At 47.4% G+C, this 25772-nt stretch overlaps 1 protein-coding gene across 1 annotated transcript in view; it reads left to right on the forward strand.

The window, feature by feature from the left end:
- Nucleotides 1-1113: 1113 nt before the first annotated feature.
- Nucleotides 1114-25772, forward strand: part of ADRA1D (adrenoceptor alpha 1D) — a 47718-nt gene continuing 23059 nt past the window's right edge. The window contains exon 1 of the mRNA XM_075709564.1: nucleotides 1114-2080. Coding sequence (XP_075565679.1) covers nucleotides 1114-2080 — 967 coding nt within the window. The remainder of the gene's footprint in view (nucleotides 2081-25772) is intronic.

The following is a 25772-nucleotide window of genomic DNA, read 5'->3' on the forward strand; positions in this document are numbered from 1 at the left end:
GCCTCGCAGGACATCCTCCCGGTGGGATGCAGGAGCTGGAGGAGCCCCGCCAGCCTCGCAGGACGTCCCCCTGGGGGGTGCTGGGCCCGGGGCCCACGGCCCGGGTGGTCTCCAGAGCGAAGGTGCAGCCCCCAGCAGCGCCAGGACCCCGCGGTTTTGGGGGGGGGCGCGAGGACGGGGCCACCCGCGCCGCCGGCCAAACCCTGCGCTCTGCTGCCCCCTGGCGGCGGCGGGCGGCGCGGCGGCTGCACCCCGGATACCTGCCCCCCCCGGGGTGTCTGCAACCCCTGCTGCGTGCTCCCCCCGCCACGAGTGGGTGCCTGCCCGTCCCTGGGGGTGCCTGCTCCCCCCGAGTGGGTGCCTGCACCCCCAAGTGCGTGCCTGCACCCTCCGTCGGTTCCTGGGCCCCGCAGTGGTGCCTGCCCCCCCCCCGAGTGGGTGCCTGCCCCCCCAAGTGCGTTCCTGCCCCCCCCCCCCAGTGGGTGCCTGCCCCCCCCATGGTCTCGGCCCCCCCCGCCGGGTCTGCAAGCGCCCGGCACTGCTGCCGGCTTCCCCCTGCCCCGGGCTCGCCTCGTCCCGCAAACAGGCGCTGCCGCCGCCGCCGCCTCCTCCTCCTCCTCACCCTCCTCTTCCTCCTCCTCCTCCGGCGGCACCTGACGCGCGGGGCTCCCGCCACCCCCGGCCCGGCCCCCCCCGCTCCCTCCCCCGGCCCCTCCCGGAGCTCTCCCGGGCGAGCGGGAAGGCGAGTGGAGCCGCCGAGCGCTGCCGGCCGCTGCCCCCCGCAGCCCCCCCCGGAGCATGCGAGGCCGGCGGGGGGGCCCCGAGCTCGCTGCCCCCCCGGGAGGGCCGGCGGCGGGGCTGAGCGGCGGCCGGAGCGGGCGGCGGGGAGGGGGGCAGCGCGGCCGGCTGGCGTGAAGCGGGGCTTTTGGGGGGGGGGGGGGGGCCGAGGGGCAGCGCCTGCCCGCCCTCCAGCCCGGCTGGGGGGGGGACCCAGCCTTGCCCCGGGGCGGGGAGCGAGGTGCGAGGCGAGGGGGCTGCGGGGATCATGCTGGGGGGGCTGCGCCTCGGCATCGCTTTCTCCTCGCCCTCCATGGAGCCCGGACTTTTTCTACAATGACTTTCCCTGAGCTGAGCAATGGCAGCTTGAGTGGGAACCGGACGGGACAGGGCAGCCAGAGCGGTGCCAACCGGTCCTGGGGGCTGCAAGGTGAGGAGACCCCCGAGGGCAACGGCACCACCCTGACTTTCGCCTTGGACGTGCAGGCGGTGGGCGTCGGGGTCTTCCTGGCCGTCTTCATCCTCTCAGCCATCGTGGGGAACATCCTCGTCATCCTCTCGGTGGCTTGCAACCGGCACCTGCAGACAGTCACCAACTACTTCATCGTCAACCTGGCCATCGCCGACCTGCTGCTCAGCACCACCGTGCTGCCCTTCTCGGCCACCTTGGAGGTGCTGGGCTTCTGGGTGTTCGGGCGCATCTTCTGCAACATCTGGGCAGCGGTGGACGTGTTGTGCTGCTCCGCCTCCATCATGAGCCTGTGCATCATCTCCGTGGACAGGTACATCGGTGTCAAGTACTCCCTCAAGTACCCCACAATCATGACCGAGAGGAAGGCGGGGGTCATCCTCGTGGTGGTCTGGCTCTCGTCCATGGTCATCTCCATTGGGCCACTGCTGGGATGGAAGGAGCCGCCACCGCCAGATGAGAGCATCTGTAGCATCACAGAGGAGCCGGGTTATGCCCTCTTCTCCTCCCTCTTCTCCTTCTACCTGCCCCTCATGGTCATCCTGGTGATGTACTTCAGGATCTACGTGGTGGCCAGGCGGACCACCCGGAGCTTGGAGGCAGGGGTCAAGAAGGAGAGGAATAAATCTATGGAAGTGGTACTGCGCATCCACTGCCGCAGCGTGCTGGAGGAGCCTCTCTCCAGTACCCGGAGCAAGGGGCACAACTTCAGGAGCTCCCTCTCCGTGCGGCTCCTCAAGTTCTCCCGTGAGAAAAAAGCAGCCAAGACTCTCGCCATCGTCGTGGGTGTTTTCATCCTCTGCTGGTTCCCCTTCTTCTTCGTCCTGCCTTTTGGTAAGTGACCCCGTCCCCCATCCCAGCCCCACCGCCTGTGGCTGAACCCCTGGGGACCTGCTCCTTGGGATAAACTTCCAGGACACAACTCACACAACTCTGAGAGATAGGTAACTGATAGGTGAATAAACCAGCAATGAATTAATTCAATTAATTAACACGTATTCAATATTTATTAATCAGAGTCATATAATCAATCAAAGTAAATAGCAAATTAAAAAAAATGCAGCATAATAATTGGTTTAATTAATTCACTCTGCATTCAGCACTTTAATTAATGAAGTTCAGGCAGAGGAGGAAGCTGCTCTGTTTCAAACAGGCTGTAATTATGGCACAGTGGTCTCCAAACAGTTTTGCCGTCCTTGCCCCCAACCTCCCTTCCTCCCAGTTTGGGGGAAGGCGCCTGGTTCTGTGTGCTCAGGGCTCCCACCCCTGCTGTGAACTGGTGATGACGCTGGAGATGAGTGAGGTTTGAGCCCTCCAAGGAACATGTCAGAGTCTGAAACGTAAGTCCCACTAACTTCCTGCGATGCCAGTGTTGTGCAGGGACCTGGAGGAGGACCAGGTCTTACCTAGAAGGGTGGTGGTCCCGGGTGATTTCCCAGGACTGATCCACCTCTCGCAGGAGTCGTGCCCTCAGCTCCTGGCCCTGCCATGGTGCCCGTGGCACTGCGTGCTCATTTGGGGTTGTCTGATGGGTTGTGCTCTAAAGTTTGGCAAGATGTTTGCCCGGGTGAAAAGGCTGCAGCCCCCTGCGTGCAGAGGAGGCTGAATGGGCACAGAGCCCACCGGGCAGGGGGCCATGGGATGTCCAAGGCAACGTTCCCTGCCAGCACCAGTGCTGCCCACGGCCCATAAAGTGCAGGAAAGCCGGAGCTCTCCATCTCCACCTCATCTAACAATAGGCACCCAGTTCAGGAGACCAGATTAACCCTCTGGAGCAGTGTAGATAAACCTAGGGGTGGGGGGGGGGGGGTGAAGATTAAAATAACTTCTGAATATTGATGATAGCCTTTGCACAGAGCTCAGCAAAGCAGAGGGGTCTGTCATTCCGTCTGCTGCCCCACAGCCCACTGGGGACGTGTGTCCAAGTAGCCTTGCAGCCAGGGAAACCCTATAGCTAGTTCTGCACTTTTTCTCAGGATGTTTCAAATCCTCTTGCTCGAGGCTGCCTCTCAAGTCAATGGAAACAGAGCATCGTGACCACAGGACTCATTTTGACCGGCGGAGGTTTTGATCTCCCTCCAGCATTGCAGCTCTCCCCGTGGGGACGGCTGGAGCCCAAGGCTGTTAGACACCTAACTGAGGCCGCTCAGTCCCCATCTGCCCTCCCGTGGGATTGTTCACCAGGACCAGCGGTGCCTTGGGAGCTGAGGTGTCCCGAGGGTGGTGGATCAGGGTGGTGGGTGTCTGGTCTCACCGTGCTGCTGTCTTGTAGCTCTTTGCTTCAGTTTCTCCCTCTGCGTGAGGGTGGTATTTGGTGAGTTTATCTCAGCTCTCCATAGGAGCAAAATTGCTGCTGTGAAGAGTTTTCACCTTATGTGAGCATGGGACTTCATGGTATAACTCAGGCAGGGAGCAGTAAGGGTGCAGTGAACTTCTCTCACTACAAGACCTGAGACTAATTATGCCGTCTGACCGTGCCTCAGTTTCCCTTTCATTTATCAGGAGCACTGGGGGATTTTTGTAGCCTGCAAATAAACAGTTTGGGAATTGTGGGGCTCAGGGAGATGCCAGTACCCGAAGGCTGAGCTCGCTGGGCAGCCCCCATCTCATACTCGCCTCCTTGGCCAATCAACAGGGCAGGAACCAGCTCCGAGCCCCGTTCACACCTTTACACCTTACAGCTAATGCAGCTGGTAATGGGGTTCCTGTTCCTCTGAGTTATTCCCAGTACTTGGAAATAGAGAACAAACATCAGGCAAATACTTTTCAGTAGAAAAAAATATTTTAGTTTAGTTTACCATATCTGTTCTCCCTTGAAACCCTTGAACCAGCTTCTCCACTGATGTAAATCACTACCCTTGCACTGAAGTCAAAGGAGGTACGCTGATTTACACCAGCTAAAAATCCAAACTTCATTCTTTAAGTACCTCCCGTGAACCCATTTGCTTCCTCCAAGCACACAACTTGCCAAGTTCTTTATAAACATGGCTTTGATCTTTACTTCCTGCTGTATTATACGTATAATATAAACATAGAAAAAGTTCATTTATTTTATGACTACAAAATATGCTGCCTTTGATTTCACCCCTGTTTTATTAATTCCAATTTCCTATTCAAATCTGAGAATCATTCACTGTTATCTAGAAGGAGAACAGAAACTTCTGCAAGGTCTAATCTCAGATTTTACAGCTCAGGAGACAGGTCTCAAACTCAAAGAAATCAGCAAAGTTCCCTGTAAATCCGCAAACTGAAACATGCTGAAACATGCTGAAACAATTCTCCTTGAAAAGAAGTTTGTAAATGGTTAAGTAGAATGGCTTTTTTATTTGCTTGTTAGACAAACTTACATGAAATAAGTTGGGGCCAACTGGAAATTATATTGATACACATTTTAATATGAAAATGAAACACTGGTGAGAAACAAAAATCACTTTCAATTGAAGTGAAACGTATTGTTTCAATTTCAGAAAAGACTGAATGGAAGTGTATTAAAAAATGAGTACTCAGATACATTTCGAAGTGAACCATCACATTAAAATGAAATGGGTATCTATTTTCTTCTGAAAATATGGAAATGTTTTGACTTTTTTTTCACGTGAATTTTCAAGAAGTTGTCATTGACTTACACTGTTGACTGTCTGTTGTCTGATTATACTTTTTAGGTATAAGTAAATTTGTCAACTGATAAAAGACTCCCAGCTCTACTTAGCATTGACTTAGCAATCAGAAACTTATGTACTGGCTCCGTCACCGGAGTCTGCACACATCTTTGCAACTCTCTGTAGAATAGTTTCCACGTTAGTTAGACAGGAATAGTATTTATCACATCAGTGTTGAGAAGCTGAAATAACCGATAATTTTAAATAACAGGACCTATGTGTGTGCCAAATGTTGTCAGCCATTTCTCCATGCTTGAATAGTCTACAAAGATTCTTCTTTAAATCAGCTCAAACTCCCCAATACCTACCTCTACAGTCTATTTATCAGCTGAGTAATTTAGCTCACTCTTGGATTTGTGATACATTTCCCCAAGCACAGGATGCCATCACCAGGAGTTTTAACACAATTAACAGTTTCTGTGGCTAATAAGACTCTTTAAGCAGCTGGTTGTTCAACAAGAGATGAAATCTTAATTACCCACATAACTCTTGTGTGGGTTGTATCTTTTGCTGGGTGTGCAGTAGAGCTCTACCAAGCTGCTTTGTCTGGGGTTCCTGGGAGGTGGTTGTGTGGTTTATGCTGGGGTGCCTCTTCCCTTAGCAAAGACCTGTCAAGAGAAAATAACTGGAGGCTTCTCAGAGATGTGGGCCAGGAGTTTAAGGGTGTTTTGTGGGATAGGATTCATCTCCCTTTGGTTGTCTCAGACATCTGTGCCTTCATCTCAGCTAGTCATACCATCATGGAGATGTTAGTTGGAAGGGACCTCCGAAGGTCCAACTTTCTCTAAGCAACACCATACCATACTCACCCAAAGCTCCCTTTATCTTTCCGAGGGGAGTGCCTCAAGGTGTGACTCGCCTGACCTATTTTGGACATCCTCCTTAGGATGAGACGAATTGTGGTGTCAATCTGCCTCTTCCTCTCCCTTGACTACAAAAGCAGCCAGGGGCAACTAACTAGCTGGTGGTGTCTGTGGTGCAGGTATTTGTAGAGAGGTGAGATGTATCATAGTCTGGATTTTTTTAAGTCTAATAGAAGCAAGATGCCCAGGTGAGAGAAAGATCAACCCTGTGACAGCTCAAGCCTTTATTAGAGGGAGAGAATAGACAGAGAAACTCTCTTTAAGTCACACAGCTATAGAGGCTTCACTGGCTCCTCTGCTAATGGAAAACCTTGCTAAAAGTTAGTTGCTGGATTTGGACTTGCAGGAGGGAATCTGTGCAATGGGTTAAGGAACCAGAACCCCCTATACAACACCTATAGGTAGGTAGTCACCTGCTTTCTCAAACCTGATGCAGGAGGAAGTAAGAATAGGAGGAGGGATGGACCCCTGCTCCCCATCCACTCTTCAGTGGCTGGGGAGCATGCAAAGACAATGTGGGACCCCAAATGGGACCACCTCGGGAGTGGAGGCAAAGACCTTCTCCATCACCACCCCAGAAGCATCTAAAAGGAAACACCCACCCCTTGGGATCAAGGATGCTCTAGCCAGTACCCAGGATGGCAATTTACACATCTCAATGGCCTTTGGTTTTTAAGAAGCATAGTCTCGTCTGGGTGGCGGGCTCCCATGTTTGTTATTCTTTGGATTTGTTTAGAAATCAAGACTGATGTGAGAAAGGCACAGCAGCACCCATAGCTAGTGCCACACAAGGGTGAAAGCCACAACCAAGGCTCCCTTCACGCTGTCCCTCCACAAGAAGCAGGTTACCCAGTCAAGGAATGACTTAAGAGATCCCTCAGCATGAGCAAAACACTCCATATTCATGGTCTTGTGTTTGCCTTGGGGTGGTGACTTGCCTGTGTTTGCAGTGGAAGCTGGTACTCGTTTCCAGCTATGATTCAGAAAAACAGTGTACTGTCTTTTTTACCTGTGTCCTGAAGGAAAGACAGCTGCCACACAAACCAGGCTTCAAAAGGTCTCCTTCAAGCCAAAACAAAAATATTTTTGTAGATGCTATTTTTCACAGGGCAGAATTGCTTTCACAGAACATTTTGCAGAAGACGGGCTAACAGAGGCATAGCAGTGCTCAAGCTTCAGTAACTGTCACTTGTGAAATAAATGATGGGGAAGACAATGTAGGTAGAAGCACATTTCAGATGAGACCAAGTCTGTTCTGGTAGAAGTGGAGAATCTAATTCTATTCTGGTAGAAGAGCATTTAGCATGGCTTCCTAAGAAAAAAAGGCTTATGTCATTGCTCTGTGCCTCTGTGCATGTAAGCCTTTCCCCACCACCTGATGGACTCTTTCATCGATCTTAATCACATTTGAGAAAGTGCTAAATGTCCTCAATATACCAAGTTCACATGAAAATGGGCAGATGGGTAAAGGAGTGGGAGCTTTTGTACTCTCCCTCACGGAAGGAAGGTTGCAGAGTGAGCTCAGCCCCTGGTTAGACATCAGAAAATACTCACTAAAAATCCACCACAAGACACGATTCCACAGAAAACCAAACTTCTTTAGTTTTGTTGTGCACAGGAAGACCTGATCAAAAGTGTGATTTAAAAGGAGGAGGATGAAAGATAGAGCATTCAATTACTTTGATTATCAGGGCAGTCTCTTGTATCTGCTGTAATTTTCTGAGCCATGGTGGCAGTGGCAGAGGTGGCAGTGACAGAACTGGCATGGAAAAAGGAATGGGCAACTGCTTTGGAATAATTAGCTATGGCCCAGACCATCAAATGAAACTGGAACAAGAGCAATTGCAATGAACTATTCCATCTGCCATACATCCCCCATTGATCCTGGTCCACAGGAACCATACATTCATTAAAAATGCCAGCAAAGACAGAGACACAGAGTCTCAAAAGCTGCTAGGTACCATGGTCCAGTTTGATTTATTAGACATCATCCAGGCAAGAGGCAAGATTCTTCTTGTCTGCTTTGCACCACAAGATGTTTCCATCAAATGGGCTCATGCCAAATTAGCATAAATTCATTAAATCATAGAGGATGGATGGGTCTTCCAGCCCATCTCCCTTTCTCAGGGAAAGACTACTTGAACCCAAACAATTCCTGACCTGTTTTTCAAGACTATTCTTAAAGCATTGCAGTGAGGGCAAATCCATTGCTTTCCCAGGCAAATTATACTGTTGCCTAAACAGGCCTCAAATGTGATTTCTGCTTCTTTTTTTCCCAGTTCAGAGTGTCTGCAATAACATTAGGGCCATGTTGCAGCCTACCAGAATGTCATTCCTAGGACATGATAGCAGGGATGCATGTGGTGGGCATGGCAGAGGGACACACACATGGGAGTGTGCAGCCCACTGGGATAGCACTGGAGGAATAGTCCAGGCTCAGGGGACCTGGCTGGGAGTCACCTGCATTGATTGTGTCTCTCTAGAGATAATACTGTGGGGAAGCAATCTGTGAGCTCGGTTTCTCTCCAGGGAGAACATGTTGACATCCTGCAGAAGGACACAGGAGTGAAGTAGGCACATGGATAACCAGCCTGTGAGTAAATTATGTAGCCAAAGCGTTTGACGGTGTTGATTCACTCCTTGTGCCCTAGTGCAGAAGCCACCAGAGTGCAGAACAACAGGGAAACAGTCTACATGTGTTTGGAAATAGCCAGCAAAACATCATTATTTGGAGCCCAAATGAGTGCATGTGGCTGCCTTCCTACCCATTACCCTGTGTAGAAGGCCAGAGACAGATGAAGGGATTTAGTACAGTTTTTGCTGTTACAAGAGATGCAGCATTCTGGACCTCAGATCATGATTTGGGCACCCAAGTTTGAACACATGCTTTGCCTCTGCCTGGCCAAAATAATGCAGTGATTCATTGAAGTGACTGGGAACAGGACCCAGATCTCCCATGACCTATGTATAGGATTACTCTGCTTCCAGTCCACCCACCACACCACCAAATAAAACTATTTAAAGCCAAATGTCTGTTTTTATATCACAGTGTCTTGACGCATCCGGAGGCAGTTGCTATAATGGATGCACCACAAACAGGAAGAAAATAGATCTTGAAAAAAATTAAAACTATTGCGATTCAGTGGGCAAGATATTATAAAATCTCTCAGCAGGAGTTTTGGAACCAATACCAAAATACACCATATAACATTAAATGCATCTATATTAAGTTGGGTCTGATGATTTTATTATATTTGCACACAGAAAACTTTGTCCCGGATATTCTGGGAAGGAGCTTTTAATTAGCTTGATCTATCTTCATTGATTCATATGTAGATAAATATTTGCTCATTAATTCTGATAGTCTGGTTAATGAGATGTAACGAAGACTGAGCGGAAGGGTGGGGATGCTCTTTGGTATGATCACACAGGGTGGTTGTTTAATCTCTTTCTACCAGCTTGTTTTTAATTGGGTTTGCCACAACAAACACCATGTACTAGGTACTAGCAACTGTGTCATGCTAGCCAGTAACAGCGTAAAAACTTCATGCTACCTGTAGGGTTTTAATTAGAAGTGTGCTCACTTTAGTGAGTATATACAGCACTTTTGCTCAAGGCTCTTCAGAAAATGAGTATTTTTCCTTGGGAAAGCAACCTGAATTATCTTCCCATCAATCAGTCAGGACTTTTACTTGATATGATTACTGTACCTATTAACATTACAGGACCCTTCTGGAATAAAGTCCCAGTTTCTGGTGCCAAACTTTATCTATTAGGTAAAGTTTTCCATTCCGTGTCTTTGTAACAGGCTGAACTTGTTCTGCCAAATGTGAGACAAAATGAGATAGCTGTATCTGAGAAAGATGACAGGAAAAAACACAGCATTCAGTTCCTATAAGAAGTGTTATGGGGACAGCCTTGACTTTAAAAAGCTCTGGCAGTACCATATGTCAGAGCAGAAACTGGACATTTTACTCCATTGGGGTTGGGGGATGCTTTATGTCAGGACAGGGCAGGAATTAGACAAAGCCGACCCAATATGGCCAACTTCTGTGAAGAAAGCACGTTCCCGAGGTGTTGGCAAGGACGGGCAGTTTGGCAAGACTGGAGCTTGCTGAGGAAGGACTTTTAAGACCAATGACCTGATGGTATCTGATGGGCATTACTGCTCCTCTGCAGTCCCCTGTACTGCTCATTTCCACACTGTTCCCATCTTCTCCAATGTCAAGACAGTCCCTGGCTTTGGATACTAACAGTGTAGAGTCTTCAGCTAATTGCTTTTCAGCTTTCTACATAACCAACAATGAAAAATAGGTATTTTGAGGCTGCAGGTCATCTCCTCCTAATATTGCTTATGTAAACCGGTCAGATGAGTCACACCCCAAAAACACCGGTGTCTCCTCAGTGCCCCTGAGGGAGGCCAAAGATCCGTAGGTCCACGGTGCATAGTGCACATCTAAGCTAGCTGAGATAAATCTCACTGTGAGGCAAATATGGGACCAGTTTTGCCGAAGTCTGACAGACTTTCAGCTGGAGCTGATAGGACTTATGCTTTAAGGATGTGAAGTGCTTCATAACACCAAGGGCTCAGGAATCCACACTCAAAATATAGATGTATTTTGGCATTGCTTTGTAGGTGAGATGGTAAAATGGCTCTAAAGCACCTTTTTCTCCTTGGAGAGCTGTGAAAAGAAAAAAAATATATGTTTGCAAAATGTTTGGCAATAACTTCAGATATCCATGAGGAAAGAAATAGTTCTGTCATCAGAGCAGAGCTGAGCAGGGTGAGTTTTTAAAGTATGGAGCCACATGCTGACCGGTGAGGAGATATGGAATAGCTCAACCAAGCTATTACTTAATTGAGCACCCACCTTTCCTTGCAACTGATGTGTCAGAACACTGCAGAGACAATAGAGCATGATCCTGAAATCACACTCTTTAAATGTAAGAAACCAAAGTTTTGCAAATGTGTTTTCACTTTGACCTTGTCAATCTTTTGAGTCCTTAACTTTGCAACTTCCTTAGTGTTCATTTAGCAATGTTACTATATAGGATACAGTACAACTTGTCTGGAAGCTATTGTTTTGTGTGTTCAGTAGAAACCAATGCTCAACGCAGTGGTAGAGTTAAACAAGACAATTTTTAACATATAACCCAATTACAAAGCAAAGAATGTGAAAATCTATTAAAATATTTGTTCTGTGTATGAGGAAATACATATTTACAACAGCTGAAGTCCAGAGTCAGGAGTTGCAAAGGCTGTGGTTTATGCATCCCATTTTCAGCAATTATCTTTCAACAGACACTGGTGGGATTTTGAGCAGTGCCTGCAGCAATGTCTACTTTTTAATGTAAACTCCCAAATTCAAATGGCTGATGAGGACAGGAGCTGCCTGAGAAAACAGGGATTTTCTTTGAAATGTCTCTTTCCATGTAAACTCAATTCAGGGAAATACAGTTCTACCCCTGGATATCTCTACATGATGCATGGCATCATTGGGTACATATTTTGTACATCTCTTACCCTTATTGCCCTTTACATGGTGATCCTCCTAATTGGTCTACACTTCCTGGTATACCCCACTGTCTCCCACTTAGCCAAGATACGAGTGCTAGCCTAGGTTGCATTGTGGGTTATACCATTCTCCAGACAAGTAGTAATAGGAAAGCAACTGAACCGCAACTCTCAGAAGAATGACTTTGTCATTGACAATAGAAAATATTTCAGGGTTTGTTGGCTTGGTGTTTGGGCAAAACAAGGCTGTAAAGAGCTTCTGGCATGAAATGTACTTAGTGAAAAATCCAGTTTTCCAATTAATAGATGTTTAGACTTTTTTGACCAACCCAAGATGTTCCATCTCCTTTCTCTTTTTACACACAAAATTTCAAAGTCCTCCTAAGGTATCTAGCTTTGAGGATACAAAGAGGGTTTTTCCATCCATCATTCCTTACAGGGTAACTTGACCCTTCTTGCTTTGAGTGGATTCTCTGGAGGTTGTGAATCAGCTTTTTTCTCTGAGCAGACCTTTTCCCAGGAAAGCCTGGTACTAACTGCACTTTGTAAATGTGGTTTTCTGCTCTACGTTGTGAACTAATTACCTCCTTTCCTTGTCATGTTAATGACAAGCGTGGTCTGATAACCCTGAGATTGTCATTCGCTTTCTCTTGGGTTGTCATCAAGGCACATACGTTGCATGCATCAACCCAAAAGAACTCTTCTGAGGAGAGCCAGTGTTTTATTCTTCTGTGCATCTGCTGTTAAATCGTGGTGAAGGCATTGGTGGCTTTTTCTGATGGGCCAGGCCCTAGAGGAGGATGGCTGCTGTAAAGTTCAGGGATTTTTTTTTTTGTTCTTCACAGCAGGTGTTACATCAGGGTTATCACTATGGCTATATCCACTAGATAAATCCACCTGTTCCAGGGAGCAAACCCTGCACTTTCTCCAGCAAAGCAGTGCAGAGTGACTCACATCCACGTAACTCAGGGCTAGTCCTTTCTGGAGGAGACTTGCATTTCCACATTAACACAGTGTCTTCCAAACATCACCAGGTGTCCCAGTGGCTTTAAGACTTAATTACTATTTTGAACTATTTTTAATGCAAAAGAGTCCACAATAACATACCAGTTGCTGGCACCCTGTCAGAGAAGGATTTAGGTAATCCAAATGCCCTATGCTTCAGGACAATCCTGCATATGGGGCCCAGCCAGTCCTCTGTCCCACCAGGTTACTGTGTAGGACCAACGGGTGGTAACACCCTGTGGGCAAGGTCTTCTCTATGGAGTTCATGACAGTACTCATCTCTCCCTCACAAGGGACCTCCTGAATGTGGCCAATGGGTTGGAGACAGCCAATCCCTTGTAGCTACGGTGGAACCCCTCATTCATTGTAGATTGTTTCTATGCAAGATTTGTGATGGAGGGCAAGGAAAGGAGTTGGAGAAGTGCAAGGCACAGCAGGAGATGAGGAGGAAGAGCAGGAGGCTTGGGATGTGGTGAGCCTAGCGAGGTGCCAGGAAGGCTGGAGCCCTTCTTGTGTCCAGCAGCCCTCAGGTGGCAGGGCTTCGAGGTTCCCTGAGGTGACCCCACAACAGAGGGTTTGCTGGGCCCCAAAACAGAACTGTCCCCTCTCTCTCCTAATGCTCAAACTCACAAGAGAGTTTCCAAGGGCCAGACATGTTTTATGGTCTTGTTTTTGTTTACCCACCTGCTCTTAATTTGATTGTGGCTGAAAGGGTTTGGGGATTTGGGAGCGAGGGTAGTTCATGAGGAATAGCTTCAGTATTAAAGTTCAGCAGCTGGCTGCTTTCACAGGAGAGCTGCCTTCTGATTTGGCAGTTAATTGCCATTCTTATTTGCTGTAAATATTTCCTTTAAAATGCCATTAGGAACACTGAGAGCTCTTCCTTCTGAAGGCTTTGTCTTTACGAGCACTTTCCATCCAGAGATCTCTCAGCCCTTTGCACCTGTACCTGAGCACACATCCCCAAATATCCTCATCCTCCTCCCTCCTCCAAAGCAAATTCCACCCACTGCAATGCAAAAATGAAGTCTCTGGTGGGTATTGATTTGTTGCATTGACTATCTGCTGTCCGGGCTGGTGAGCAAACCTGCCTGAGTGGCAGATGTAGCATTCACCTCTTCCCACACAACGTGCTGGGGACAACCTTATCGCAGTGGTGCCAGCTCCATAGCTCAAAGGACTAAATAAGAAGAAGGGGAACACACACAAATGTCATCAGGGAGGGAGACAACGCATCTGTTTCAACATTGTTCATCATCATTTTTGGCTAGGAAAACTGAGGAACTGCTTACATACCTGTACTCACTTGGTAGCTCTCCAGTATTGCTAACACACCAGCTACTTTTGCCTGTCCTGCTTTCTCTGTTTCGGTGGTGTATAAAACTGTCACATGGAAACAGAAGACTGTACTTCTCCCTGCACCATAATTTATGGGTGCGATTAGCCCAAGGATGGATTTACCGGAGTGGCTGGAACAGGATATGGCTTTTTAGCTACTCCTAATGAATACCCTTTCTCTAAGAGGGCTCCTTAGCTAATGCATTTGGAGCCGAGCCAGAGAACCACCAGGTCTGGTGGCAGAAAACCAACTGCCAGCTCGCTGAAGAGAAGGCATTTCTTCCTCCCAGGAAGTTTCCAGCCCGAGGCAATTCACAATTCAGTCATTAAGGCCCCTGAAATGCAACTTTTATTTTTGCCCCTTCCAGTAGCTGGAAAAAACCCCAAACTTTTGCAAGGGATTTCTGCTGGGAGAAATCCCTGCCCCAGACAAGTCCAAGCCACATTTCCTATTGCTCACAGTGGGTGCATTGATGGCATTTAGTAAAGAAAGACCGGCAGAAGATAACAAGTACTGGACTGGGCCCAGCCAGCTCTCTCTAACACAAGTCTGCCCAAGAAGTGGTCCTGGAGCAGTATGAACATGAGGTGGTTGGTGCCACTTGGGTTCAGGACCTGGAATCAGACCTGCCCCTCTTCCCTTCAGCAGTTTGCTTATTTGTCAGAGTTAACGGGTTCTGCACTTCCCTCGGTGAGATAAAGGCTAGAGCAAATCGCAGGGGTTATCTTGTCTGATGTCCTGAATTAAAGAACTCCTGGCTGCATTCCCCTGCAAGACTGTTGCAATGCAAGGTTGCAAGTGCTGAGAAACCGTAAGACAAGAGCCAGGCTGCAAATCCTCCAAAAGATGTCCATGACAGAGAAAAAAAATACATATGGAAGCCCTGCAAGAGATCTTCCATGCAAGGATCAGTTATGCAAACACTGAGCAGAGGACAGCCCCTGCTATGAAAGAAGGCTGCCCCAGCCTTTGCCGGGGGGGCTACACTGGAGCTGCATCTAGGTCTTCTGCCACGGACAAGACCTTTGTGATTTAGATGGAGGAAAGCTAACAAAGAAAGAAATTTTAGACAGAAATTCATATCCTAACTTAAACCAGATGATTTCCAGTATACAAACAGTGGGGATATCTTCACACCATGGTGCTCTTTTCTTGTGTCAATGAGCCAAGAGTAGGTTAGAGCAACATGACCAAGAAAGGGATGGGAACCCTCTCTGCAGCAGGAGGATGGTCCCGAGCCAGGCATTGCCCCCCTAGGACGGGCTGAGGGCAGGAGGTAACTAGCACAGTGGGCTCATGCTGCATCTCATCCCTGGCTGTTTTCCAGCTGCAGATTTCCTTGGACCAGCCTCATAGATCGCTGAGAAAGAGCCCACAGGTAACAATAGGGATCGTGGAGGGTACTGGCCCCAAAATCCAGGGACTCCCAGCCACTTTCAAGCCTTGAGGTCACCAGGTGAAGCTGGCAATGGTGCTACATCTTGCCCTAGGTGAGAGCCCTCTCACCAGTGTCCCAGATGGGGAACATGACAGGTATTTCCACCCTACAAGTGATTTCAGAAATGCAATTTGGAAGGGCGTGGGGCACACATACATGCGTAACACAACAGTGAAGATACCACCAACTGTTCACCGACTAGTTTGAGCACAGACAGCAGAGGCCTTGGGTTCAGAGCAGCTGCCAGCTCTTGAAGCTCTGCCTTTAAAGCCAAGTTTTTTAGGAGAGACTTGTCAAACTGTAGCAGAAAAGTTTTTCAGCCATGGGCTATTTCTGTTCCCAGGGTCCCTTCCACAGGAATTATCCGGAAAGCTGTGAGGATGCATTGTGAAGTTGAGCTGGCAGCCAGCCATGGGCTTGTCTGCCTCCCTCAATATTGCACTCATGCTGGGGATTTAGGGAAACAAAACAGAATGACTTCACATCACAGTATTTGCTTTCCCTGTATTCCTCTCTCAGAGTCGAGCATGCAGAGACAGAGGAAGAAGGAATAAAGTGCTGAGTTTTCCAAATATTACATCTCTCCCTTCCTTCCACCTCGCAAAAGCAGAGTTATTTGGGTTTAATCACATCACTTCCAGTGACACCATGGGGTTACAGCACTTCAGGGCTCTCTGCATGATGGTCTATCTGAGATCCTTAACAATGCACAAGCCCTTTTAGTCATAGGCTTCAGCCCTTCTTGTGTCAGGTACTGTACAAACAGTAATGCTATTTCTAGCCCAGAAGAGCTCAAAGTGGTGGATCCAGATGGATGTGGGAGGCAGGAGAGCACCCAGTGGTATCTGCGTGCAGGCAGACTGCAGTTTTCCTGGCATCCAGGCAAAGGAGTAGGAAATAGTGGTCTAAGTATTGGCAGGTAGCTTCTGCTAGCCTAGAAAAGGAACCAAGGAGAAGGGCCCCATTCCTATTGCATCTGATCACCTCCGTGGCCATTGCCCTGCCTCCCTGAGTCCCCTTCCCTGAATACCTCCTTACCACTGCTTCCCTTCTCATCCATGCCTCTCTGATAAATGAGGCATGTCAGTATTTCTGGTTTGCCAGTAGGCAAAGAAGTTAGGAGTAGGATGGGACTCACAGGTGAAGACTTCTATGTGTAGTTGTCTACGGGTAGGTGTCTGTGTGTGAGCTGGATGTCTCAGCTCCCATTATTGTCCATGTTTAGACAGCTAGATTGCTAACCAAATTTGGAGTGCAATTTACTTCCCTAAGAGATGCCCAGTGCTGTCCAAGATCCAAGACCCCCTACCTAAGGTAGCTGAGGCAATCATGTGGGGCTTTAGGTTGCAGGACAGTACCTAGAGAAGCCCTGTGCTCTTCTAGAGGGACATCCAGACACCAAGAGGGACATCCCAGGGTATTTATCTCCAGTGATACAAGACACATAGGCAACCTCTGTATCTACTGTAGGATGACCTGGATTGCACCTGGATTACTTTCCCAAGAAATTCAAAAGAAAACCAAACACACTCATGGAAAATACTTCTGGTAACCTGCCCACACGTTTATTTCTCTTTCCCATAAACTGGGGTGTAGGTTGTGCCCTGAAGCTTGGTATCTAGGTGTGTTGATACCTTCTCCTCAGATGCATCCTTCCACAGGCTAATTCTGAAGCTGTGTCCTGAAAATAAAAATAAAGGGGTCACTGCTGCTTTCTCAGATGGCCTATGAGGAGTCAATGTGGCTCACTTTACATTGCTGTCAAGCATTAAATACCACACCTAATGCTTCAATTCGGGAATAATAGGAAATACATAGAAAACTCTTTGAAGGAAAGGCTTAATCTTTGCTGACTGGCAGAGATAGAGAAGAAAAGACATCTAAGTGACTTTACTGGACTGACCTGTCTGTTTCTCCTGTAGGTTCCATCACTTGGCCCATTTATCTGGGCAAGTAGGACCCAGCTGGCCAAACAGATAGAAAACATGGAGTTACCTGCCAGTGGTGGGTTTGGCCTCTCCATTTAGGACATGCAGTGATAGTAAGGTAGTCGGATAGGGCGTTGGTGTGCACGAAGTTTGTCCCATCACAACTTTATGTCTTTGCCCACCTGCTAATGTCGAGATGTGAGAACCAGCTCAGAAACACACAGCAGGACACACGTGATGCACAGGCTCTTCCTGGGCTTCATTAGCATCCCCTGATGATCCCAGCAGGCAGCATGGTTACTGCTGTCCTAGAGGATGGATCCATGAACTTCCCCCAAAGGTCAGGGGAATCAGGATGTGGGCGGTTTTGTCCTCCTGCTGCAAAGACAGGACAAGGGAAAGTATTTGCATTCAAAACAGAACTTTCCCAGTGTCTGAGGCTGTTTGAGTCGAAGGCAGCAAGGATAGGGGGCTGAGTGGAGATTGTTTACATTGAATGTAGTCATCAGCCTGTCAGGTTTTATTCCACACGTTCGGCTGGAAAAGGTCTGTTCCTTCTCTCTGTGTACTCTCACTGCACACCCATCAGCATGCACTTAGAGAAACCGCAGGTGATTAAATTAGCAGCCTAATGTATGGAACAAAAAAAATTTGCTCTAAAAACAGGCATTTACAGCTCAGTGCAGAACTGGGTGACTCACAGCAGAATTCAGACAAGCCACTGGAGACCAGCATAGCCAGAAATGTGATCACGTCTGCCACCCCACCAAGTGCATTGGCAATCCCTCAAGTGCCTTCTTCCTTCATAGCTCTTCGTCTTCTTCTTCCTCTCCCTGTTTCTCCTCCTATCTGTACCCCTCTGGCTCTAGTGTGCCAGTCCCACAGGCAGCTGTCACCATTTCGAGAAAGGAGTGACTGCCACTGCAGATCACCATGTTGCATGATACCATTCAAAATCACTTGAGCTTCATGTGTGTCACAGTCCCTGATGTTCTGCTGCCTGTGCCTTTGGGGAGGCCATTCTGGATCTTATTGCATCCAACTGTTAGAAGCTTTGCTTGCAGCGGGAACATATCCGTGCCTCATTTGCAATCATTTAGTTTTGTATCCACATCATCTTCTTCCTTAAGGAGTTATATTCTCTCTCTGGCTTTCAGTCTTCTGGCAGACAGATGGTCAGATGTCTTCTTCCCCTGTAGCCTCTTTTTGCTGCATTGAACAAGTGAAAATTCACCCCTCCTAATGAATTCCCTTTTGCCTTTATCATCCATATTCCTCCACTGGTCCATCTGGATTTACTTTAGAAGATCACTGATGGTCTGGATGCTTTGGGAGACCAACCTTGTACTTTACAGTCAAACTCCTGAAGGTGCACCAGACAAATGGGTGTCTAGATAAGCAGTCCTTTGTGGTAATCCTGATGTCCCTGTTAGCAACAGTAGTGCCAGATAACAGCTCCCACCTAGAGAAGAGACAGACAAGGCAATGACCTGCACTGTGTTGGTGGATGTCCCCTGTGATTACCACTGTGCAACCTATGCAGCTTGGTGCTCTGGCTGTTAAGTCAGCACTGGGTTTGAACTCTTCTAAGTCATGCCACAGACATCTCCAAGGAATAGTGTCTAAAAACATAAACGGATGCCACCTGCCATGTCCAAATGTGTGCTTAGGATTGTACCAGAGGGTTTATTACATGAGCCGGTCTTGTCTGCTGCCGTTTTGCTCCATAAGGGACTCTCCAAAGGACCCTCCTTCCAAACGTAGCTGGAAACGGCTCCCCAGGTCACTGGAGGGGGCACACCTCGAAGCCACGAGGTCCCCATCAGCCAGTGTTGAAATGTGGATTAAGAAATGCTGCTCCACTGCCAGATATGAGTCATCCTGCCTCTGGAACACTTGCTTATGGTCACCATGGTGACTGGGTCAAGCACCTCAGAAAAACGATCTTGGAAAGTCCATTTTTCTTTCTCCCTATTTATTTCTTGTCACTTCCAAATGCCCTCCTCTCACCCTTCTCCTCTAGCCCAGGAGTGACCTGCATTTCAAGGACAAAGCATCTTGCAGGGGTCCAGGGAGTGTTTATTTTGTACCAAACTGCGATCATCAAGAAGGCTATTCTACCACATGCATTTGAAAAAGGTGTCACAATCCATGAGAAAACACTTTGCTTGTAAAGTCCCCACAGAGGGACTGGGCCAGCCATAGGTGGCATCAGGACCTGGTTTCATAGAATCATAGAATGCTTTTGGGTTGGAAGGGACCTTGAGAGATCATCAAGCCCAACCCCCCTGGAGTAAGCAGGGATTGAACCTGTGAACTTGGCGTTATTAGCACCATGCTCTAACCAACACTCTTTTCCCATCAAATACTCCATCTGTAAGGTTCTCAGGTGGACAGGCACTGGAAGTTAGCCTGGACTGCAATAAAACAGGCTCTCTTAAATACAGGTGGTGATGCATCACACCTCCACCAACACTCAGCACCCAGCACCCAAGCAAAAGGAAACACCTTTACACCAGTCACAGGAGCAAAGGACCTCAAGGCTAAAAGCCCCCCTTGAATGAAAACTTTAGGAAACTCTTTCCTTAGCTAGCCCTTTGTTTATGCTTAGCCATGCTGTCCCATCCTCTCCCATCTACACTGCCCAAAATGTCCCCTGGGACCCACCTTTCTCTGTAAGCGCGTCCCAGCCCCTTGGGCAGAGGACTTTGCTTTTCTCCCTCCTCCCCTCCTCATAGCAAAGGTCACCTCTGCCTCTTGGTGTTAGAAAAGATGCTGTTCAGGGGTTTGGCAGGCACCCAGGCAATGGTGAGGGCATTTTTAATGGCCCTGCAAACTAAGACGCTGAATTTGGGTGTCTGCCTTGAGGTCACCACTGGAGTCACCACTGTTGTCACCCTCATACCTGCACAGATTCTTGTACCCAGAGTGTACCCAGAGCTTGTTTCCTTCCTTCACAAGGTTGAAACCTTCCTCATTTAGTGGCTGTTGGTCTCCATCCCACTCTGAATGCCTCTTTCAACTGACTCTGCTGGTGCTAGCCTGGTCACCCAGAAAAGATTTAGCACTAGCAAGTTCTCATTCGATTTCATCTTCTCCTAGGTTATCATTATTGCATGTTGCTCTGTTTCATTCCCTACACAAACCAGAAACACTATGGCAGGTTTTGACAGGTAAACTGGAGTTTGGTTCCTGCAGATTTTGGCAGAAACCACGAAGGCTGATATCGGTGCTAAGTGGTAGCTGTGCCTCTATTACCCCTGATACTGGTAAGGAGAAATGCATCCCAGTAGACAGACGTTTCTATTAAATTTGGGAATGCCTGCAAAACCACACAGAAAAGGCCTACAAATGAAAAGCAAACTGAGCTGTTTATTGCCATTAGCAAATAGAAAGAAAAAAAAAACAACAAAACAACAGAGAATGCAAGAATGTGATCATTTGGGAGCAATTCATTATTTGTTATTCCTACTAATAAAATCTATTTGTACTGCAGTTACATCCAGGAGCATGAATGTAGGAGCTGGAAGTCCCATAGCAAAATGGTAATTCTTCACTCTGAAGACCTTATTGCCTTGGTTTTGTGAGCTTAACTGTGCAAATTATTGACCTCTGGCCACCATTAGGTTGTGGGACTATCACAAGTAGTCCACAGCAGATGCACAGAAGAATATCAAGCAATATAATGTGTATGTTTTCAGTAAAAAGTTGGATAATGAGGTTGTTGAATTAGCCAAGGGAGATCCAGAAGGCTGATAATGGTCTTTTATCAGCAGATTTAGGCTCTAGTGAAGGAATAGAGAGAACTGTTGGGTCAACAAAAGAAAATTAAATTCTGTTTTTCAAATTGACCCATAATGCCCTATTTCCCTGTGCGCTTTAATTGGTCTGGTTTGGTTTGTAAACTTAAATGTAAGCAAATTTCAGTACAAAGTACTTTGGCATGCTTGTTCCTCCCTACCCCAAAAGAAAAGTTTTGTTCAGAAAAGTTTCAAGATTGAAACTTTGAATTTGTTTTTCAAATACTCTCTTCCTCTCTCATCTGCTTTGGCCAAAACAATTTGACAAGTTTGCCCTACATGAAAATTTGTGTTTGTCTCTTCCAATCTGCATGCTTTGCAGTGAATGAAATAGCCATCCAAAATATTTTTGACCTGATATCATCAGATGTCTTTTTTTCTGGCAGGCTGCATGAGAGCGGTGTCAGGAGAGATATCATGGTAGAGCCTGAAAAAGCTCTTGGGAATCTCTGTGTATAAAATGATTAAGAAGGTTGGATCATAAAGCACGTGTTATTACTGTGAACAACCATGACATTTCTTGGTTGTATCCATTTTTTGGTTTCCCTTTACAGAACAAGTCCCTGACTGAAATGCACTTTTGTTGCTCTGTATATCCCAAAAGCCATTTTAGGGGACCAAGTGGCCTCTTTCAAAGGAGAGTCATGGACAGTTAGTAGTGGAAGAGAGTGACAAAGGATGTCACCCTGCCCTTTGTCGTGGTTTAGCCCCAGCCAGCAGCTCAGCACCACGCAGCCGCTCGCTCACTGCCCCTGCCCCGATGGGATGGGGGAGAGAATCAGAGGAGTAAGAGTGAGAAACACTCCTGGGGTGAGATAAGAACAGTTTAATAATTGAAAGAAAGTAAAATAGTAATGATAATAGTAACAATAAAATAATAATAATAATAATAATATACAAAGCAAGTGATGCACAATGCAATTGCTCACCACCCGCTGACCGATACCCAGACAGTTCCCGAGCAGCGATCACTGCTCCCCAGCCAACCCCCCCCTCCCCCCCAGTTTCTATACTGAGCATGACGTTACGTGGTATGGAATAGCCCTTTGGTCAGTTTGGGTCAGCTGTGCTGGTTGTGCCCCCTCCCAGTTTCTTGTGCCCCTGGCAGAGCATGGGAAGCTGAAAAGTCCTTGACTGGCATAAGCAGTACTGAGCAACAACTAAACCATCAGTGTGTTATCAACGTTCTTCTCCTACTAAATCCAAACCACAGCACTATGCCTGCTACTAGGAAGAAAATTAACTCTATCCCAGCTGAAACCAGGACACCTTAGAAAAATGAGCTATCCCAAAATCCAGGCAGGAGGGGTCAGTTTGACATTCTTTGCCTGCAACTTGTCAGTGCACTTGGCTGTGGCAGCAGCATCAAGGGCCAGGCACCACGTCAGGCTCAGCCATGGAGCCAAATTCTTCCCCATGTTCCCTCAAAATCCTTCTTGGGGGCTCTGGGAATAGATGGTATTGCCCACACCTCTTCATATTGGCCATGGTTGGGGACACCTGTGCCACAGGAGATGAGGAACAAGGGCAGATTCATGACCATGGAGATTCCCAGGCTAAGTACCAAGCAAGGCCTGACAGTCTGCGAAACCCACCCATAAACTGGATTTTCCTCTCTCTCAAAGGGAGCATCCAGGGATTTCTGCATGCTAGGACATCAAAGAGGAGATTATAACCAGCTGTCTCATGTGCTAAGTGATACCAGGCCTCTTTATTCCCCAGGGAGGTCTCAGAGGGAACCAAGCCAGGGGAGGTCAAACGGAATGAACAAAGGAGCATAGATGTCCCAAGGCATGAGGAGGGCAGAGACCACCTTCACCCTGGGGTCTCCTCAAGGGTGAGAGGAGAGCAATCTCACAGCCAGTCCAAGGCCCATCCCCTTCCCCGAGGACAGAGTCCATCAGTGGAATCTGGACCGATTTGTCACCCAGCATCCAGGGGAATATCTCATGTCACCCAACTTCTTCCTCTTCTTGTTTGCTCGGGGCCCTCAGCACAAGGACATGGAGCTGCTGGAGCGGGTCCAGAGGAGGGACACGAAAATGATCCGAGGGCTGGAGCAGCTCTGCTGTGAGGAAAGGCTGAGAGAGTTGGGGTTGTTCAGCCTGGAGAAGAGAAGGCTCTGGGGACACTTTATGGCTGCCTTTCAATGCTTAAAGGGGGCTTATAAGAAAGATGGGGACAAACTTTTTAGTAGGGCCTTTAGGGATAGGACAAGGGGTAATGGTTTTAAACTAAAAGAGCATAGGTTGAGATTGGACATAAGGACAAAGCTTTTTACAGTGAGGATGGTGAGACACTGGAACAGGTCTGGATGCCCCCTCCCTGAAAGTGTTCAAGGCCAGGCTGGACGGGGCTTTGAGACACCTGATCTAGTGAAAGATGTCCCTGCCCATGGCAGGGGGGTTGGACGAGACGATCTTTGAAGGTCCCTTCCAACCCAAACCATGCTATGATTCTGTGATGCTATGTCACCCCAGTGACTGGAGTCATCTGGAAACTGGCTTAGAGGTGCAGCCATGCTCCCTTCCCTGTCTCCTCCACAGGGTCAGTGTAGGATATTCTGTAACTCAGCAGAAAACCTCTGTGCTTTGATGTGGCAGAGAAGCAAAAGTTGCCTTTTTAGAGAGCTCAAATGGGAAATCTACCCTGGGAAAATCTGAAAGTCAGCATCCATTTGTCAAGGCATGTTTTGATCTTCTCCAATAACTGGAAAGACTTTCTTCAAACAGAAACTGAAATTGTGTGAGCAGAAGTATTTTGTCCTCCCTTCTCATCAGCGATCAAAAGAATAAGAGACCTCTGTTTCCCATTGCTTGCATCACTTCTGTACTTCCAAATCAGCAGCTTAACTTTGTGTCCAATCCAGCATGGCTGGGAATGGAAGTGTTGGCTTTTACAGCGGTTAGTGGTGCAGGGCTGAAATGTCCGATGGCATCCATGCTGCTGCAAATCACAAGCATTGTCACGCAGACCTATATGTATTTGCATTTGCAAACCTGAAAATGGCTTTTGCAGATACAAAATTGATAGTTTAACTGCCTGCAGGTGATTGATTGGCATCTTTTGCATTAAATTGTTGGGAAATGGTGTGTTACATAAATGAAGAAGGAGGAGTGAGAAACAAGAAAAGAAAACCATTAGGCAGAGGTTAAAAGAGGGATTGAGAAAAGAGCCATCTGTGCAACCTCTCCCCTTCTCCTTCATTTATGCAGTCATGCCAGAAGGCCCTGTGCTCTCCAGTGTCAATCCAGAGTCAGCAGCAAATGCAAACCAGTCACGTGTGACCTTCTTATTGTAATATTTGGGGCATGGATCCAGCCTCCTGCACATCTGCAAAGCTCTTGCCATTCTTCTGGGTGCAGTGGCCCAAAGCAAATGAAGCATTTAAGTAGACGCTGAACACTCACAAGATTCCCAAGTAGCAGGTCTGGATGCTGGCCAGCAAAGGAGAATTTCATTGGAAAATGCCAGTTGGAAAACCAAACGGAAATGTCCCAGGTTTAACAACCTCTACTTCAACCACTACTCATAGTTCCAGGGCAGCCCATTGATGCCAAGTTTCCATGGGTTTCTTACCATGCAACCAGCAGAGTGAAAACCTTGGCAGCTGTGCGCTAACCCGAGGTTGACGCCTGGATCCAACGCAAGTAACCTGGAAACTCTGAGCACCCTGGCTCCCGAAAGGGTTTTCTCATGCTTCAAGGCTTCCCACTACAAGTATGTTAATTTGGGGGACTTTAAGACACTCCAAATTCCCAGATTCATAAGTTCCAAGGACCGCAGGACTTCCATTGCGTGATCTACTATGTTGCTCAGCCCAGGGAAAGCCCAGGGAACGTAGCTGGCCAAGGACTTTGCATCTTCTGTACCCTGTAGCTGGGGAGGCTTGAGAAGGCAGAGACAGGGAGACTGCCCCACGGTGCAGATCCGTCTAATGGTGTTTGACTCTTGGCATGGTTATCTCTATGGATTAACAAGTCTTTCCACGTCAGCTGGTAGTTGTCATGTTTCCAGGGATACATCCCTTTTAGACAACATTGTGCACTGGAGTTTCTTAGAATTCATTTTTTTTAAATTTATAGTTCCTTGGAAATTTTCATTATTTTTTATTGCATTCTGGTTTTTTGAAAGAAAACAAATATCAAACACTGAAATTTCCCACAAACCAGGTATCTGGATTTCCAGATAGCTCTGTTCCCGAGCATGGTTTGACACACTCTGAGTCTTAACAATTCCATCTTTTCCCATTAAAATCATGGGCATTTGTGCCACTGGCTTTGTAGAAATATAGATGATTTTTATAGAAATAGAAAAAAAGATATATATAGAAATATAGGCTGGAAATTGTCTTAAGAAATTGTCTAGTCCCTCCCTGGGACAGGGTCAAGGAAAATGGATCTGGCCTATATAATGAGTATGTAGTAGAGTACTTCCATTACATGGGAATTTCTGCTTGCCCTGGGGCTATGAAACTGGTTCCAGTGTGCAGGTCTGCTTTTGCTGCTTCGTGTAATTCAGGCAGTATCTGCATCACTACAAGTCTGTTCTGTATGGGTTATCATTGAAGAAAAAGCTCTACCATCCAACAGCAGTGCAAGTATAAACTGTGACACAAATTGACCCTAAGTCCAACTCCTGATTAATAGCTTCAGCCTTTGCAAAACTTGCCTCCTCTTTCCCAATAGCTCCATTGCCCCAGTCTTGTAACTGGCTTTCTTTATCCTAGGACTCCCCTACACACAACATACGCATCAGCACCCTTTCCCTGAAGTTGAGCTGATTGCCTTATGGTGTGACTTGGCTGAGAGTATGGTTCACCAGCAGATGTTTCCAAGCAGCATAACTTTCAAAGGAGTATCTCATGTGTAGGTTAAATGCATGAAACCATGGTATCTGTTATTCAGAAGTAATTATTTATCTCTAAAAAAGATTAAATACGAAGCTTGATTTGATTCTATTTTTTTGGTACAGCTGGT

Source organism: Pelecanus crispus, chromosome 4 (genome assembly GCF_030463565.1).
Source record: "Pelecanus crispus isolate bPelCri1 chromosome 4, bPelCri1.pri, whole genome shotgun sequence".
Classification (NCBI taxonomy): Eukaryota; Metazoa; Chordata; class Aves; order Pelecaniformes; family Pelecanidae; genus Pelecanus; species Pelecanus crispus.